This window comes from Phodopus roborovskii, unplaced genomic scaffold, assembly GCF_943737965.1.
Source record: "Phodopus roborovskii unplaced genomic scaffold, PHOROB, whole genome shotgun sequence".
NCBI lineage: Eukaryota > Metazoa > Chordata > Mammalia > Rodentia > Cricetidae > Phodopus > Phodopus roborovskii.
The window spans coordinates 26,570,231-26,588,704 of NW_026126407.1; the positions used below are offsets into that span (position 1 = coordinate 26,570,231).

The 18,474-nt window shown below is 41.3% G+C and overlaps 1 protein-coding gene across 1 annotated transcript in view; it reads left to right on the top strand.

The window, feature by feature from the left end:
* Positions 1 to 18,474, top strand: part of Rad50 (RAD50 double strand break repair protein) — a 54,098-nt gene that overhangs the window by 29,251 nt on the left and 6,373 nt on the right. The window contains exons 20-21 of the mRNA XM_051180695.1: positions 3,106 to 3,233; positions 5,780 to 6,004. Of these exons, the coding sequence (XP_051036652.1) occupies positions 3,106 to 3,233; positions 5,780 to 6,004 (353 nt within the window). The remainder of the gene's footprint in view (positions 1 to 3,105; positions 3,234 to 5,779; positions 6,005 to 18,474) is intronic.

Consider the following 18,474-nt stretch of genomic DNA (forward strand, 5'->3'; position numbering starts at 1 on the left):
TCTACTCATGGAATCACAACATTACTTTTTTGGGGGAGGGTGGAGGGTGGGTTTGAGACAGTTTTTCTGTGGCTTTGGAGGTGTCCTGGAACTAGCTAGCTCTTGTAGACCAGGCTGCCCTCGGACTCACAAAGATCCACCTGCCTCTGCCTCCTGAGTGCTGGAACTAAAGGCATGCGCCACCACCGCCCGGCCACAACAATACTTCTATAGTAAGTTTTATTAGAAGAAAATTTTGATGGAAATGTATTGTAATCCCTGCACTAGAGTGGTAGAATCAGGAGGAAGAAGGAGTCAGGACTTAGATTAGTGACCTCTCAGGTTCTCAGGCTTATCCCTGAGCTGTTTCTGGCATCCTTGAAATGTTGAGTTTGCAGACCCCTTGTAGTGAGCTTCATTACCCTCTGCAATTGTATGAGTCAACTGTCCTAACAAATTACCCCCATATATCTGTATCCTATTGGCTCTGTCTCTCTAGAAGTCACTTGCCAACTGTGTGTATTGCTATGTCAGCTGAGTTCTGTGGCTAGGAACTCACTGGTTTATGTGCTCATTTAAGTCCAGTCAAGTTTTATCCTAAAGAAGTGATTTGAAATGAGCCTCCCTTTTTTTCAGTGAAGGAATACATATAAAGGGAAGTAGAAATGATCTGACTTACTCAAGGGGCAGTACAGAACAACGCTGGTGAAAGGCAAGCATAGTGGCACACAGTCACAGAGCTGGGGAGTCAGAGACTGCCTGTGCATAGTGCTTACTGGTGAGTTCCAGTGTCCCTGAGAGACCATGCCTCAAAAACAAGCAAATGAAAAATACTGAAATATATTGTGAGGAGTGATGCTTAAGGGTTTCTTGGCTGCCACACATGCATAGGTGTCTGATGCACACATAAAAGTCATCAAAGAAACTTTAGTATTAACCTAACAAAGATAAACTTGTGTTAACCTGTTGTTTTCCTTTCTTTATCTTATTCTGTATATTTTGTGAGCTACAATTTGAATTCCAAAGGAAAATTGGACCCCAAAGCTTTTTACAACCAGTTACTGAGTCCTAAAGTTAACCTTCACAATAACACTTCACAGTAGGTGGTTAATCACCATATTCCATGCAAATTAAGACTTAGAGAATTTAAATTGGTTTGCCTAAAATTGCCCAGTTTAAAAATGAGAACATTATGATTTGAAATACATATGCCTGACTTCAAAGCTGTTGCCTTTTACCTACTGTACTTTCAAACTAAAGTATCAGAAACTAACGTAAAAGAAATACCTGTCTTTCTGATGATTGGGTGCAATTAGATTAGGAATGTTGCATAAGTCAGTCTTAACTACAGTGTGGTGGCCTTCTATAAAGAGCCCTTTCATGTTGTCATAAAAATCAATTCAAATGTTAGGTCACACCTGATGAAAGCAGCCTTTCCATGTTCCTAATAAGGAAATATTGCAAGCTAGGTTCTCCATGGCAAGGTTTCTGAGAGCTCAGCTGTCATCAGTATGTCTGAGTTGTCTTAGCCATTGAGCATTCACAACCATGCCACTTTGGCTATCTTTAGCTGTTTAGAATAGAGTTTACACAGTGATAGCTTAACTTTTTTCATTTCTTCTGGAAAGTCTTACTCTGTAACTCTGGCTGACCTGAAACTCATGATGCAGATCAAATTGGCCTTGAACTCACAGAAATGCTCTTGCCTCTGCCTCCCAAGTGCTGGGATTAAAGGTGTGCACCACCACACTCAGCTTTAACATGCTTTTTGATATATTTTTAAAAAAAAAAAAAACTAAAAATAGTGATTTGGTGGAACATAGTTAGATATGAACCTTTAGCATGTAAAGAGAAAGCCTTGTCTCCTACCACCCAGATACTTCACTGACAGAAGCAAGGTATTGTGAAAACTCTGCTCCTCCCTCCTACTCCGACAGCACTGAGTTTCTGCAAGGCTTTTCCCCCTAAATTCCAGTGTCTATCTGCTTCTAAATTGTCTCTTAGCATTTGTCCCTTGTAATTCATTATAATCACCAGGAAAACTAGATAGTTGTTTGTCATTCTTGCCAAGTAACTGAATATCTTTTTAAGGATAAGACTATTCAAACTCACAGAGATCCATCCTCCCAAGTTCTGGGCTTAAAGGTGTGGGCCATCAGCCAATAGCCAGTTTCTTAATATTGCAGGTCAACAGGCAGAATAATCTCAAATTCACAGTTCTGTGTTGCATCCCACTCCCTTGTGAGATTGTGGGTGAAGTAACCCTCATCCAAAGTGGTTGGCATTAGCAATATTTTCTGTCTTGTAATTCTTTGGATTTTGTAATAATTACATATGCCAAACATATTGAGGGTTCTGGATGTTCTGAGTAGGAACACTCAACTTGTATTTGCCAGCCTGAAGGCAGAGATTGTACCTGACATGTACTGTAAAGTATATAATAGTCTGGGCACACATTAGGAGTTGAATAAGACTAGGGAATAAAGTAGGGGAGGTCTTCAGCAGTTTATATTGATCTCTTGATTTGTTAAAAATGTTTTTATGCTATAAGAACATAAATACTATACATATTAATGAGATCTTATACTCTCAGATCAGCAGGCTATGTAGCAGGGTTCCTGGGAAGATGGTCCACCAGGTTGTAGGTATGAAATATGTCTGGGCCTGGTGTGGTGGTACATACCTTTACCTTAGCAAGCTGAGGCAGGCAGATCTCTATGAGTTTCTAAGCCAGCCTGGACTTCAAGGTGAGACCCTGTTTTAAAAGTACATAATAATTAAAAATAACATCTGGTTAGTTTTTCCATTTTAGATAATTATTTTGTGTGTATATAAAATGATTACATTTAATGACTTTAAGTGAGTACACAAGAATACATGATGTAGTCATTTATTAAGAGGCTTACCCCTGCCAAAGAAGAGCTCTTACATCATGGTCATGAAGGGGCAGTGCAAGCTGCTCTGTACTTCCTGCTCTCCTGTCCCACTGGCTGAATTTCGTCTAGTAAGTTTAACATGACTGTGAAGAAGGCATTGTTATCACTACTTGTCTGCATGTGCCAGTTAGGGAGCTCATGTTAGTAGCTTTTTTATTTTTGTCAACTGACACACAATATTTACATCTAGATACAAGAAAGGTGGCTACAGGATAACCTTACACTAAGAAAAAGAAGAGAGGAACTAAAAGAAGTTGAAGAAGAAAGAAAACAACATTTGAAGGAGATGGGACAAATGCAAGTTTTACAAATGAAAAGGTATGTTTAGTAAATAGTGTTTATTTTTATTTTTGAGGTTTCCTTAAACAGCCCAGACTGAAACTCTTGGTGTCCCTGCCTCTACCCCTTGGGGACTGAAGCTACTTACATGCATGATTGCCATACTTGACAGGAGATAGTGTTTCACTTCAGTGAAGGTCTTTACTGTCATAAAGAAGCCAGGGACTAGAGAGATGACTCAGTAGTTAAAAATACTGATTGCTCTTCCAGAGGACCCAGGTTGGGTTCCCAGCACCCAGTTTTCTACACTGGAGTGTAGATCCTTTGCACCCATCATTATGTGTTCTTCCTCTTGCAAAAAAAAAAAAAAAAAAAAAAAAAAAAATTTTAAAAGCCAACACATATACAAACAAAGAAAATAAAAACAAAAGATCAGTAAACCAAATGAAACAGAAAATCAAAACAAAAAAAAAAAAAAAACAAACAAACAAAAAAAAAAAAAAAACAGGCTAGAGAGATGGCTCAGCCAAAGAGCCCTGGCTGTTCTTCCAGAGGATCCAGATTCAATTCCCAGCACCAACATGACAGCTCACAACTCTCTACAACTCCAGTTCCAGGGGATCTGATACCTTCACACCCATGCAAGTAAAATAAAGTTAAATAAATTATTTTAAAAAACGCCTGACTGTGGTGGCGGATGCCTTTAATCCCAGCACTCTAGAGGCAGAGGCAGGTGGATCTCTGTGAGTTCAAGGCCAGTCTGGTCTACAAAGCTACACAGAGAAACTATCTCGAAAAACCAAAAAATAAATAAATAAATAAATAAAAAGGAAAGAAAGACAAGCATGGAGGCTGGCTGTAGTGGCGCACATCTGTAATCCCAGCATTTGAGAAGCAGAGGCAGGCAGATCTCTGTGAATTCAAGGCCAGTATGGCAGTATGGTCTACATAAAGAGATCCTATCTGAAAACAACAGCAACCAGTATGGCAGTATGGTCTACATAAAGAGACCCTATCTCAAAACAACAGCAACAACAAAAAGTCATGAAGTTCATTTTGGGTTAGCCAACTACTCCTGTGCATGGGGCCTGTCCCGGAATGTGATTGGTATCCCCAGGGACACTCCATGTAGAAAACTGATTCTCCTTTTGCCAGCAGGTATCTATTGCAAATAGCTTCTTGGTTAAGAGTGGAACCTGGTGTCCATTTGTGTCCATTTTCTTTTCTCAGGGCTGGGACCTTAACTCAGATTTTCTTTTTAATTTATTTATTGTATGAGTATTTTGCCCACATGTGTTTGTATGTGCACCACATTCATATAGTGCATGTAGAGGTGAGTAGGTGGTGTTGGGTCCCCAGAACTGGCATTAGGTGGTTGCGAGCCACCATGTGGGGTGCCAGAAGTTGAACCAGGATCCCAGGATCCCCTGGAAGAGCAGCCAATGCTCTGAATGCTCTGAATTGCTGAGCCATCTCTCCAGCCCAAGCTAGATTTTTTTTTTTTTTTAAGTAATTGCTTTTGTGATTAAAATTTAGCAATTTTTAAAGATGGTCTCCCTAGTAGCCCTGACTCCTGGAACTCACTGTGTAGACCTAGCTGACCTTGAATTTAGAGGTTCACCTACCTTTGCCTCCCAAGTGCTGGGATTAAAGATATGTGCCACTATGCCTGCTTAAACATGCTTCAGATTGCATAATAATGCATCTATTCCTTAACAAACCTTCCACTACTAGGAAATAACAGAAGTATTAACCAAGTAGATAATCAGGACAGCTATATAATAATGTCCATAAATGTATGACCAATTTCTAACACATAACATATGCTTAATAAATAGGTCGATAAGTTTAAAAAAAAAAAAAAAAAAAAAAGAATCCCTTCCCTCCCCCTGAGACAGAGTTTCTCTGTTGCTTTGGAGCCTGTCCTGGAACTCGCCCTAGCTGGCCTTGAACTCACTGAGATCAGCCTGCCTCTGCTTCCCTAGTGCTGGTATTAAAGGGCATGTGCCCCCACTGCCCAGTGAAAATGAGAAAAATTTAAGGCTTACATTGAAGTCTGTATAATTTACTAGGGTACCAGAGAATTTTGAGTACTTCCTTTTGGTCAGAAGTTTGACTTTTATACTTTTGCAACAGAAACAGAATTTTTAATGAATTTTACTGAAGAAAATAACTATTTAGTTTACTGCAGATAAAATTGTACTGTGTCTTTGACACTTGTAAATAAAACTGACTGAAACCTGTTATCCTGTAACTTCTCATTGTTGGCAGTTGGTGATGTTGCATTCTTAGTTCTAAAGCAGCAGTATATTACTTTGTTGCTTGAACCCTTTACACTAGCAGTATTTAAAAGCCAGGGGCTTTTATGATGCTTACGCATTGTGAGGATTCATTTTGTAGTGCACAAAAGTTAACTGCTTCAGAAACCTGAATACTGCAAAAGTTTGGAAGGAAGAGCACTAGCTCAAAAGCCTTAGAAAGCAAGGAGCGCCTCTGTCGTGTGCTCATCACCGAGGAGGGTGACACCTGTCTTAGGTCGCCAGAAGCTGAACAGTGGTCCTCACCAATCATTTACCCTTTTCTAGCGAACATCAGAAATTGGAAGAGAACATAGACACTATAAAAAGAAATCACAGTTTGGCATTGGGGCGACAGAAGGGCTATGAAGAAGAAATTCTTCACTTTAAGAAGGAACTCCGAGAACCTCAGTTTCGGGATGCTGAGGAGAAATACAGAGAAATGATGATTGTCATGAGAACCACAGAGCTGGTGAACAAGGACCTGGACATCTACTATAAGACTCTTGACCAGTAAGTACCTCTGTGTTTTTGCTCACTGCAGTGGTTATTTTTTTTTATTTTTTTTTTTTTTTTTTTTTTCTGTTTTTGTCTTTTCAGTATATGACATTTCATATATATCGTGGACTGAAAAAAATACTTACGTATATATGCATGTGTGCTTACATGATACAGCATACTCCCCTAGCCAGTCCAAGAGCTGGTATCCACTTAGATATTTTCCTCCAGCCATCTCTGCTCCCTATGTCAGGAACAAAAATGTTTGCTTTCTGCGTTCTTAAAAATCAAGTTTAACCCATGTAGTTTTCAGGCCTTTAAAGTGGCATCACCTTTCAGGTGCCCTTCTAGGAGCCGCTATTTGGTTTTCCATTGGCTATGGCTGTAGGTCATCCATATTCTCACGTACAGAATCCTGCCGTCAATCACTGTCATTTCCTATATCCTGGGCTTACACCTTGGGGTCTTTGCTAACACAAACCTTGCTGTAGGACACTCTTACGACATCTTCTGACAAAGAGATGGACTGAAGCTATACATGTGGCAGTGGGTTGTGGGATATGCTTGATTTTATAGAACCCTGGATTTTTTTTTAATGGCTTTACTAGCCAAATATGGTAGTTAGTATCTATAATCCCAGTAGTTAAGAGGCTGAAGCAAGTGACTTTCTATGAGTTTAATATAATGGGTTTAAAATGAGAAATAGTTGTAACCTTTGTGTATAGTCCTCAGATTTATTATTATTATTATTTTTAAGAATAGAATATTTTTGTAGCCGGGACTTTAATCCCACACTTAGGATGCTGAGGCAGGTAGATCTCTGAATTTGAGGCCAGCCTTGTCAAGATGGTCAGGGCTACACAGAGAAACCCTGTTTTAACCCCCTCTCACCCAGAAAATAGTATTTTAAAATTATTGATTTATTTTGTTTTGTTTTGTTTTTGTTTTCAAGACAAGATTCTCAATCATTCATATTATATGGGGTCAGTATAATATTTCCACATATACATATGGTATGCATGGATTAGGTCTCACCACCCACTTCTCTATGAGTGTTCTATTTCCAGGATTTGGTGGGGAGAGGATGTTCCCTGAAGCCCTGGCTAACCTGAGACTTTGATATATAAACCAGGCTAGTCTCAGACTTACAGAGAACTGTCTGCCTCTGCCTTCCAAGATCTGGGATTAAATGCGTGTGCCACCACTCAACCTCTTCAGAGCGTTTTCAGGGTGTGTATAGGAGGAGAAATGTAACACTTCCCTTTCTGCAGCTGTCTTTGGTGCTGATCTTTTGGCTGTGTACCTGGCAGTGGGATAGCTGGGTAGCACTATCAGTCTATTTCTTGGTGTGTTTTATATTGTTTAAACTTCAAAAAATGTATTATATAAATGTAAGAGGGTGTGTGTGTTTCTCTGTACATGCCACAGTACCTCTGTGGAGGTCAAAGAACAACTTTGTGGAGTTGGTTGTCGCCTATCTTTACACAGGTTCCTGTGATTGAGTGCAGGTCATTGGGCTTGTGCGGCAAGTGTATGAGATTTACTGAGCTATCTAGCCCTGTTTCTTTCTCTCTCTCTCTCTCTCTCTGATTTTTTTTTTTTTTTTTTTTTTTTTCCTTATTTGAGTCAGGGTCTTACTGTGTACCTCAAGCTAGCCTCAGACTAACAGATCTGTCTGCTTCTGCCTCTGGAATTAAAGGTGTGGGCCACCGTGTCCAGCTATTTGTTTTTTGCAGAATCTTCAAACTGATCTCCAGAGTATATGAGAGCTCCTTCTCCTGAATCCTTGTCAGCTTTTGTTTTATAGTAGTCATTCTAATTGGAGTGAGATGGTCTGTCATATATGGATAGTGTGCATTTCACTGATGGGAGTGTGTGTTCCTGTTGGCTAATTATGTGTATTTTGACAGGTACCTATGCAGCACATTTGTCCCTCCTTTAATTTATTGAACCACTTTGTTGTTGTTTGGTTGGTTTTTCAAGACAGGGTTTCTCTACTTAGTCCTTGCTGTCCTGGAACTGTAGACCAGGATGGCCTTGAACTCAGAGATCTGCCTGGCTCTGCTTCCTAAGTCTGGCATTAAAGCCATGTGCCCCCCACCACTCAGCAGACTACTCATTTTTAAGTTCCATATATGGTCTGGATGTCTACCCTGCCAGATGAGTAGGTTACATATTTCCCCCCATAGTCTTTACTCAGTAAATTGTTTACTTTGCTGGGCAGAAGCTTTTTAATTTGATGTAATTTTTGTCTTTGCTCTTGGTACTTTTACTATCTTTTCCCCCAAAAAAGAAATCCTTGGCTATTGCTGAGTTGTAAAGCAATGGCACTGTGCTTTCTTCTGCAGTCCAAGATTATTGTGTATAGAAGAGACAGGTCTGGTTCATACTCTTGAGTCTAGATTCTCAGCTTTTCCTGCGTTTTGTCCGCTGTCTGTTGTTAGCACTTTCATTGAAGACCAGTTAATAGTAGAGACATGCGTATGCTCCTAAACTCTCTGTTCCTTTCCACTGATTAGCCCCCTCCCACCCCCTCAAGTGCTAGAATTCTGGGTCTGAGCTGTTCCTGGCTCCATGCTCCAGTATTAAGTTCCTAAACTCTTCTGTTCTCTACTCACTCTAAAGAACTAACTCTGTGAAGGAAACACAGGTTTCTGTTAAATATTCTTGGAGAGTAAATGTTCCAAAGTTTAGATCTTTGCGCGCACACACACACACACACACACACACACACACACACAGAGAGAGAGAGAGAGAGAGAGAGAGAGAGAGAGAGAACAAATTCTGAGTACTTATTATGTTAGCCATAATCAAATTATTTCTGTCCATCTGTAAAAAGACAGGTATCACATACTATATTTACTGGAGAGATTAAGCAGCCTTCCCAAGCTTACCTAAGTAACTAACAGAGATAAGATTAGATTTCAGAGCAGGGATTTTCTATTCTTATATGCCAAGCTGCTACCATAATAGCCTCTGTTATAACCTTTAAAGGAAAAGCCTTTACTTAAATAATCTATACTTACGTCTATAAGTTTATGTTGTGTAAATGTGGCCTAGCTCAACTTTCTTATAGCCATGATAATTGACTAATTTTACTTTATCTTATAACTCCTCAGGTGGATGTCTACATGAAATATGAAATTGTCATTTATATTAAGCTTTTTGAGTGCTGATTTGTTTGACACTGTTCTAGAAGAAGTTTATATAAATGAAGAAACAAATTAAGAAGGTGTATGTGGTAGCATACATCCTCAATCCCAGCACTTGGGAGGCAGAGGCAGCTGGATCTCTGTGAGTTCAAGCTGGTCTAATCTATAAAATGAGTTCCAGGACAGCCAAGGTTATGTAGAGAGACCCTATCTAAAAAAAGAAAAAACAAAAAGAAGGCAGGAAAATAGCAACTATTGGTGGGCGCTACAATGAAGATTAACTGAGGGGCTGCCAGAGGCTGCCTGGCCTCTTCCAGGCACAAAGCATGTAAGCTAGGGCCTGAATGATAAGTGGGAGCAAGGTGTGCATGGTGGGGAGACACAGCCATGCCAGGTGCACAGCAGTGAGTTCAGAAGCTGCAGAAGAAGCAGGGTATTTGGTGAAAAAGATGGCAGACTGAGTATGCTGTGCTGAGTAGCCCTGGTAAACATTTTGGTTTTACTCAAAGTACTTTGCAAAGCATGGCAGTCTACTTCCTTCTGGGTGGAGAATGGATTGTAATGGGATCAGAAGCTATAAGGCCAGTGAGAAAGACTGACATGGTGGCCAGAGAGATAGTGGTGGAAGACAAGAGTAGCCATGGCAATGGGGAGCTGTGATGGTGATGGAGTTGACACACCTCACTTCTAAGATGAGGGAAGGGAAGGGTTAAGGAGTATTTCTGCATATTCTTGCTTATGTAGCAGGCTCTCAGGGAACAAGGTGCTATTCCTGAAATGGGAAGGCTTTGAGTACTTTAATGCATGTGTAGACTTCCAAATAAAGAATTCAAGCAGGGAGTTTAATACAGACTCCAGGGCTTGTAGCATTTGTTGCATATAGAAAGAGTATGCCTACAGAAGCGAAAGGTACAGAGACTAGTTAACAAGTGTGTCAGAAGCTGGGCTGGTGGGCAAGTTGTTAAAGGTTGTTGTAACTTGTAGACCAAGTGAAGCAAACATTTCAAGAGTCATTAACTCCTGAGATGTTGAATAAGACAAGCTGAAAGATGACCTTGAGTTTGACAATTGGAGGTTTATGACTGGAAAGCCAACAACTGAAACTAAAGTCTAGTTGGAGTTGGGTGAGGAGAGAAATGGTACCAGACTTTGTGATCATGTCTAGAGGGAACTTTGGAATCAGTGATAGGGTGGGAAGGTCTGCTGTGAATTCAGTCCTTACTTACAGTACATGGCTCTGTAGACCTGGGTTTTTATGTGAGTATGCTATGTCCAGGAGCCATACAGCTGCCATTCAGTGAGACACCACTGCTGAGTCAGACAGGGGAATGAATGCCCTGGTAGGTTTGCCAGGCTGTCTGGTCTGGGGAAGGAAGAGTATTTCCTCTGAGGAACTTGAGGTATTGCACTGAGTATGCAAGGAGGAGCCAGCCAGGAGTGGGCGGAAGTGAGGAGATGCAGAGGTGCTTTCCATCTAGAAATTTAGCTTGCTTACGGAGCAAAGCCAGACTTTTCAGTGAGGCCTTTAAGTAAAATAGTAGTGAAATTTCCTTTAAACAGAGTCTGTAGGGTTTCTTCTGCAAACAGTGGATATCTCAAGATTTATATTTTGAACCTTAAATTTGCCTTCTCCCCTTGCCAAAAGATAAAGTGTCTAAAGTTGCCCCCATTTTTTTTCCCCACCTCTTAGAATAAAGAATGCTGTTGGTGTCATTGTTGCACAGTGGTCTATTTAAGGTAACACAGGAAATTAGCAATGCGTTTTCGAGAAGAGCTGATTAGCATCTGTTATTAGTAATCATCTGAAACAGCAGTAAGCAGAAGCACTGGCAAAAACCCTAGTGGGGGGGCATGCATGGCTTAGGATACATGACTTCACACTCAGCACCACAGTTTAAATAAAATTGGAATATGTCACTTGCCCAAAATGCTCTTGTATTTTGTTTCCCAGATGTAAAACATCGTGTGTTACATCATATTGCTTTTGAGACTCAGGAAACATGCAACTCCCACAGCTTTGTATCTGTGAAACTCCCACAGTTTTGTATCTGAGGCAGCCAGCTCTCTGCCAGGCTGTGCAGAGCATAGGTCTCAGCCTTCAAGGGGAGCTCTAGTTGAGAACTTTATTCAGGACTGATTCTATGCTGACCACAGTGCATTATGGTTTGCTACAGTAGCATCCTGTAGGGGGTTGATTACAAAACTAAGGATAGCCAATGGCATTTCACATCTACTACAGGATTGTTGTTTTGTTTTAAGCAAATGTTACCTTGTAATAATGGTTAAATTATTGTCAAATGTTAAAAGCTGATATTCAGGAGGCTGGCTAAAGGGAATGAGTTAATGAAGTCATAATAGTTTTAGCTTGAAAAAAAGTCACTTAAATTTGCCAAATTAAGGATTTTGAACTCGGAGAGAAGAAATCCTAATACATTTGGAACATGGTACTCAAAACACCATTTCTGTAGGGCAGGAAGACTTCTGCTGACCCAACTGTAAGGATGCAGGACGTTTTCCTGGTATGGTGTTCTGGAGCAGTAGGAATATCAGTTAGCATCAAAAAAGCTAATCATGGGAACTGGAGAAATGGTTCAGCAGTTAAGAGCATGTATTGCTCCTAAAGAACTGAGTTCAATTCCCTGCGCCCTGCAGCCTGCACCCATATCAGGAGACTCACAACTGCCTATAACTCCAGTTCCAGGGGATCCTTTGTTTCTGGACTCCTTGGACATCTATACTCATGTACATATGCTCACAAAGACATATACACAGAAACATAAAAGTATTTTAAGCCTAATAAATCATAGCCGTTTGTTTTTTTTGGGGGGGGGCAACCTATACATCAAGTTTGGCAGTTTTAAATGCAAAGATGAAAATAGTGTATTTTGAAAAATGCCTTTCAAAGTATCTTTACTGCTTTTTTTTTTCAAATTTGATTTGAATTAACTTAGTTTTTATGCTTCCAGATTAAAATAATAATGACCCAAAAAGTCCATATGTATTTGGTCTTTCCAGTTATTAGTCAGCAAGACATCTTGAGGTATGGGGAAATCTGGGTCAAGGCTTGCCTTTGTTTGTACACTTGCTATTTTGAGCAGTAATACAGATTTGGCATTGATTGCTTGTCTTCTCTGCTTGAGTTCTGTTGATGCTTTGAGGAGGGAAGAAAGCAGGCTTTGAGGAAGAAGCTTGGGTCTCTTCAAGTGCTGCTGTTCTAACCTCTTAGGCACCTGCTGTCTGTGGCTACATCGTAAGCATCTGTTCTGCACTGTTTGTCAGATGCTGAGGTGGAAAGTAGCCTTTAAAGCAATAACAGGAGGCCTGATGTGCTGCTCCCTTTGTCCCTCAGGCTGTAAACTGTGTGTGCTTAGGAAGAGGGTAGGGAGCTCAGGCTCACAGAAGCTTCTCGTTTACAGAGCAAGTGTGGAGGCAGTTGGCTGGCTTGGAAGCAGAGGGCAGAGCTGCTCCTGCTGGGGTGGGAGCACTGGTGCAGATGTGCTGAAGGGGCAGTACAAGCCCCAGCACCAAAGGGTGCTTTTGTGAAGAAGCAGAGGCTGTGCACTGCAGCAGCCGCACAAATTACATTGACACCTCTGGATCTGCTTTGCTTTCTCTCTTAATAATTTATTTTTTAGAGCAGTTTTCGGTCTGTAACAAAATCGAGTAGAAAGAACGTACAGAAATTTCCTACATCCCCACCGCTCCCATACAGGCACAGCTGCTCCCACAATCTGCTTCCTGCACTAAAGCTTAGAAGCGAGCCTCTGTTGATGCCACTGCCATCCAGAGTGCAGTGTGCATTCATTCACAGTTGATGCTCTACCTTCTGTAGCATGAAGCGGTGTTTAAGATAGTCCTTCCACCACAGTAGCTTCTTTACTTTTTACTCATATATGGCCACATGATGCTACCTTTCTGATGGGAACCTTTGTCATTTGGAAGATCACATTTGAAGGCCCAGGACACAGGATTACCATTCATCGGCACAAAACTCACTTCAAGCTGGTAGTGAATATTTAGTTATAAAACTAAATAAGTTTATAAAATGCTGTTTTCTTAGATCTTAGAAACTCTTATTCTTTTGAGAACCAATTTTTATTAGGAAAGCATACCAATTCATGTATGTTAATGTAATCATTTAGCTGACAGACAACACTGTAGACCACAGCAGGACTATAGCCAGATAACCACTGTCCTCAACTGTCTCAAGCCCATGACATTTAAATTGTTATCTCAGCAGAGATTTTTTTTTTTTTTAGGGTTAGTGTTTTGCTCAGTGTGTAATCTGGCTGGCCTTCAACCTGCTGTGTGGCCAAGGCTGGCCTTGAACTTCTGATCTCACACACACACACACACACACACACACACACACACACACACACACACACACTGCCCCCCCCCATGCCAGGATTACAGGCACATGGTTTTATGTAGTACTGACAATCAAACCCAGGGTTTTGTGCATGGTAGGCAAGTACTCTTCCAATTGAACAACTCTAGTACCTATCACAAGTGCTAAAGAGTAATGTGACTCTGTCCATTGACAGCTGTACTTTGCATGGTCCTGCTTCAGGGCTGCTTTCCTTCCACCAGCTGGCCTGCCACTCACCTATCACTGTGGCAGCTGTCCCCGCTTGTGCTCCCTCCCACATGCCCCATTGTTCTCCTGCTGGGTTAATAGGTGGTTCCTGTTGTCACTACACAAAAACTCCCATCCTTGCCTTCCCCATTTGATCTCTACTCACAGTACCCCTCACCAAGCTGAATAGTTTTATTTCCTTAACACTCATGTTTTCCTATGCTGTTTTTCCTCCTTGGAATGTTCCCTTAAGCCCTTCCCAAATAGACACAATTGTCCCTCCCTTTTACTCCATATTATTGTACCACATGTGATACAGGTAATTTGTGCTTCTCACATCTACAAGTCAGGGTGGGCAGAGACTCACTTGGTGACATGACATTGCCTAATATTCAACAAAGTGTTGCTGCATCACTAACCCTATGTACAGCCCTGGCTATCTTGGATCTTTCCCTGTAGACCAGGGTGGTCTTGAACTCACAGAGATCCACCTGCCTCTGCCTTCAAAGTGCTGGGATTAAAGGTGTAAGCCACCACTGCCAGGTTTTCACTTTGCTTCTTTTTTATTTTTTTTTTTCATGTAACTGTGCAGTTATTTTATTATGTTCATAGATTTGTGTGCTTCATTACTTTTAATATCTTTATAATCCATAAAATAGATTTTGCCTATTTTAACCATTGACATTAGGAATCTTTAAAATTTGATCACTCTTGATGCTGTTGCATGTATGGCTTTGCATGCTTAGATAGGCAAGAAAGATAGCTCCTTAAAAATGAAGCTACTAGGTCAGAGGGTGTGACCATTTTTAACTTGTTAATGCTAGATTGACTCCCAAAGCACTTATAAAGCATGTGTTTCCACTTGTAGTGTATGAACATGACAAATTCCATGTTTGTGTCATTATGACCCATTGTATAAAAACACTCTGGTTACAATTGACATTTTTCTGTCATTTTTAAGTATCTGGTTCATCACATATCCTTTAACTCTCTTCATGGCATCTGTGCCTTAATCAGATCTTCTCAGTCCAAAGATTACAGAAGTGCTTTTCTTCTGGGTATTCTCCAGTGGTCTTCCTGACCAGCCTCTCCTGAGTCGCAGGTGTGTGCCACCACACTGGTTACTGTATCACTGGGTGTGTGTGTGCGTGCATGCATGCGTGTTCATGCAAAGGTCACTTGGAGTGTTGCATATTGCTTTGATGCGGGGTCTTTTACGTACAACCAGCCCCCGAGGTTGCAGGGTTCTGCTGTTTCCACTACTTGCCATCCCTCTGTAGGAGAGCTGGCTCTACAGGCACATTACTGCGTCCAGCTTTGAGGTGGGTTCTGGGAGTCTGAACTTAGTGCCTGACACTTGGCCTGGCAAATGCTTTACTCACTAAGACGACTTCCCACTTTAACCCTTAATTTGAATTTTATTTTGGAGTTTGATACAAAGTAATAATGCTATTTTTTCTTCTTTCCAACAGTATTGAAATTTTTCCAATTGATTTGAAATGTCAGTTACATTATTATCAGAGGTTTTTTATTTGTGTTAACTTCTAGATTTTCTTCTGTGTCCACAAAGTTTTTAATATTTCTTCCTGTCTCTGTACCACAGTTTTGTTCTTGTGTTTTCTCTCTCAAAATGTTAGAGTCTGTATACAGATTTCGTTGAATTCTCTTTTTAATTCCTGCCGACATGTTTTTGCTTTGGTTGCTGCTGTTTATTGAGTACTTGGGAAGAATCTGTCTTCGCAACAATGAATCTTCCCTTGTGGACCCTTTAGAGTGTGTTTCCTGTTCAGTCATTTCCTTTGGTCCTATTGAAAAATGTATGGCTTTAGCCGGGAGGTGGTGGCACACGCCTTTAATCCCAGCACTCAAGGGAGGCAGAGGCAGGCAGATCTCTATGAGTTCAAGGCCAGCCTGGTCTACAGAGTGAGTTCCAGGGCAGCCTCCAAAATAATACAGAGAAACCTTGTCTCCAAAAAAAACAAAAAAAGAAAAAAGGAAAATGTACGGCTTTTTTCTCTAGTGCTGGATATTTTTTAATTTTTACATATTTTATGCTTTTTATTGCCATTGTTAATAGGATCTCTGTGTGTGAAGGGGGCAGGGATCACCTATCCATCTTTTCCCCCCTTCCCTTCTTTTTGAGACAAAGTTTTTTGGAAGAGGGTTTCTGGGGTCCATCACTTCAGCTGGCCATTGAGCTTGAGAGGGTCCTCCTGTACCCACCTTCCCAGAGATTGGCTTTTTATGAGAGTTTCTGGGGTTCTGAATTAAGACTTTTGCTGCAAGTGCTTTGTTGACTGACCTATCTCTCCAGCTATAGGACCCTCTCCCCGCCCCACCATTGGCTTTCCTAACATTGTTAGAAACGAGATAGTAATACTATATAAATTGTCTGTTTTGAGACAGGGTCACTATGTTTGTGGCCCTTGGCTGTCCTGAAGCTCAATATGTAGTACAGGCTGTCCACAAACTTCACCCTCCCGAGTGCTGGGATTGGAAGCTTGAACCACCATACCTAGGCTCATGTCAAGAACTAGATAATCTTAATACTTCAGCTGGTTTTCTTGAATGTTTAGGTATACAGTCAAACCTTACCTGCAGAAACAATGGCAGACTCCCTTCTATTGCTTGTCATTTCCTCCTTTCCCTCTCATGTTTTACCAAGCTGCTGTTTCAGAGCCCCATGTTAGGCAGTATCTCTCTTGGTTATTGTGGGGGGAAATGATTGTGCCTGTCTTAGATTGTATTTGTTATTGTTATAGATGCCTGACTGAGACATTGTGTAAAAGAAAAGAATTTTCCCATTTGTCACGTATATGTGATTTTTACCAAAACTCAGTGTTAGTGCATCAAATGTTCTTTTTATATCCATTGGCTCATCAAGTTTTCTATTGTTGTATTTGGATTTTCGAGACAGGGTTTCTCTGCAAAGCCCTGGCTGCTCTGGAACTCACCCCGTAGACTAGGCCAGCCTTGAACTCACAGATCCTCCTGCTGGGATGAAAGGCATGCAGTGCTACCACAACCCACCATCCCCAGGGCATTCATCTGTTTTTCTTTAGTCTGGGGTGCAGTTGTGTGCAGTAACTTATCTTGGACAACTTTCTTCCTGTTGTGCTCTTCTTTCTAGGGATAAATACCACTTAGTAAACTGTGATGGTGAGCAGAGGTAGATGGTGTGCTTGCCTAGGATGTTCCATGCCCAGCAGCAATGTGTCCTATTCAGTACCCTTATAACTAAACTCAGTTTAGTTATAACTAAACTCAGTTTAGTTATAGGATGCCTGTTTCTGTCATGATAGGCAAAACAGCCCCCAGAAGTTTTTGCTGTCTTTTCAGTTTCTCCTTGCATGGTAACTGGAGGTTGTGAAGATAATGTGTAACTCTGAGTGTGGCTTGTCTTTCAGTAGTAATGACCTGTGTCATTACTACTCCCTCAGATGGGCTACTGCAGTGACCTTTGTCATCGCCAAAGGTTGCCGAATGTGCTGTAAACCCCAAGAGATCAGATCTTAGCTGCTGGGCCAGCCAATGGTAGCAAGAGTCAGCTCTGACATCCTGAGCAGGCTGGCCTCTGTCCTGGAGCTTCCTCCCCACTGGTCTAAGCCTCAGCAGAGACACTCCTGCCCTACCTGGTGGACATGCTTTCTATGTTAGTTATCAATTTGGGAAAAAAAATAACATTTTTTAAAAGTCATTTATAAAATTAGGACCATAGCGTATAAAGCTATGGAAGGGTAGTCTTCACACATGATTGGTCCCAGAACATTATGTGAGGTATTTTTATTCTGGTTTCCTTTTTGAAGAAAATAATAGCTGGTTTGTCTATTTTTTACAGAAGAGGCATGAATATTAGGCTGAGGTGAACTGGAGTTAGAAAATGGAGATGTGGTGAGGCAGAGTGGCCTCTTCCAGGCCTTACCACTTCAGGCGCTCTCCATCTGATCGTTAGACGTATTTATGTTGAGTCATTTCTTTCTCTTTAGCTGATGATCAGAAGATCACAGGATGATTGTAAAGAGGCCAGCAGCATTACGTTTAGTTTCTTTTTTTGTATATATCAGATAAGAGGCTTGCAAATGGAAGGGAGTCCGCTCACATCCTTTGCTGGTGATAGCCGTGAAACCTGCCTTCTCACCACGGCAGCCAGTTTTGTAACTGACAGTCCTGCCTTCAAATCTACGGAGGCCAGGGCATTCAGCTGCAACTTTTGGCAGCTTTGGCTTTTGCCAACATTTCTTGGTTCAGTGCCTAGAGACTGCTGCTTTTAAAGAGAATTGGAAGTAGGGGTGTGCCTAGGGAAGTCAGTGCTCACTGGGATAGGACTTGTGACTGAGTGAAGGGTCAGGCTCCTAAGTTAAGTCATCCTTGAGGCAAAGCTGCCTTTGGGGAGATAAAGTTCTCACAGATCTGAGGAATAAAAGCATGAAGGGCTGATTTTAAGCAATTTTAGAAGGAGCTGAGTGTGGTGGCACACGCTTGTAGTCGTAGCATTAGAGAGGAGAGGCAGGTGGATCTCTGACTTTGAGGCCAGCATGGTCTACAGGACAGCTCAGGTTTGTGTAGAGACACTGTTTTAAAAAAATAAAAATTAAAAAGTTCTAGATGGACCAGACAACAATTTCAGAAACTTGCTTCTGCTCTGTGACAGGCACCCCTGGCTAGCTGCACCCTCAGCTTTAACACATAGGTCTGCCTACTTATAGCAGGCTTGCTGGCACCAAGGAGGCTACTCCTCCAGTGTGCTCTCAAGG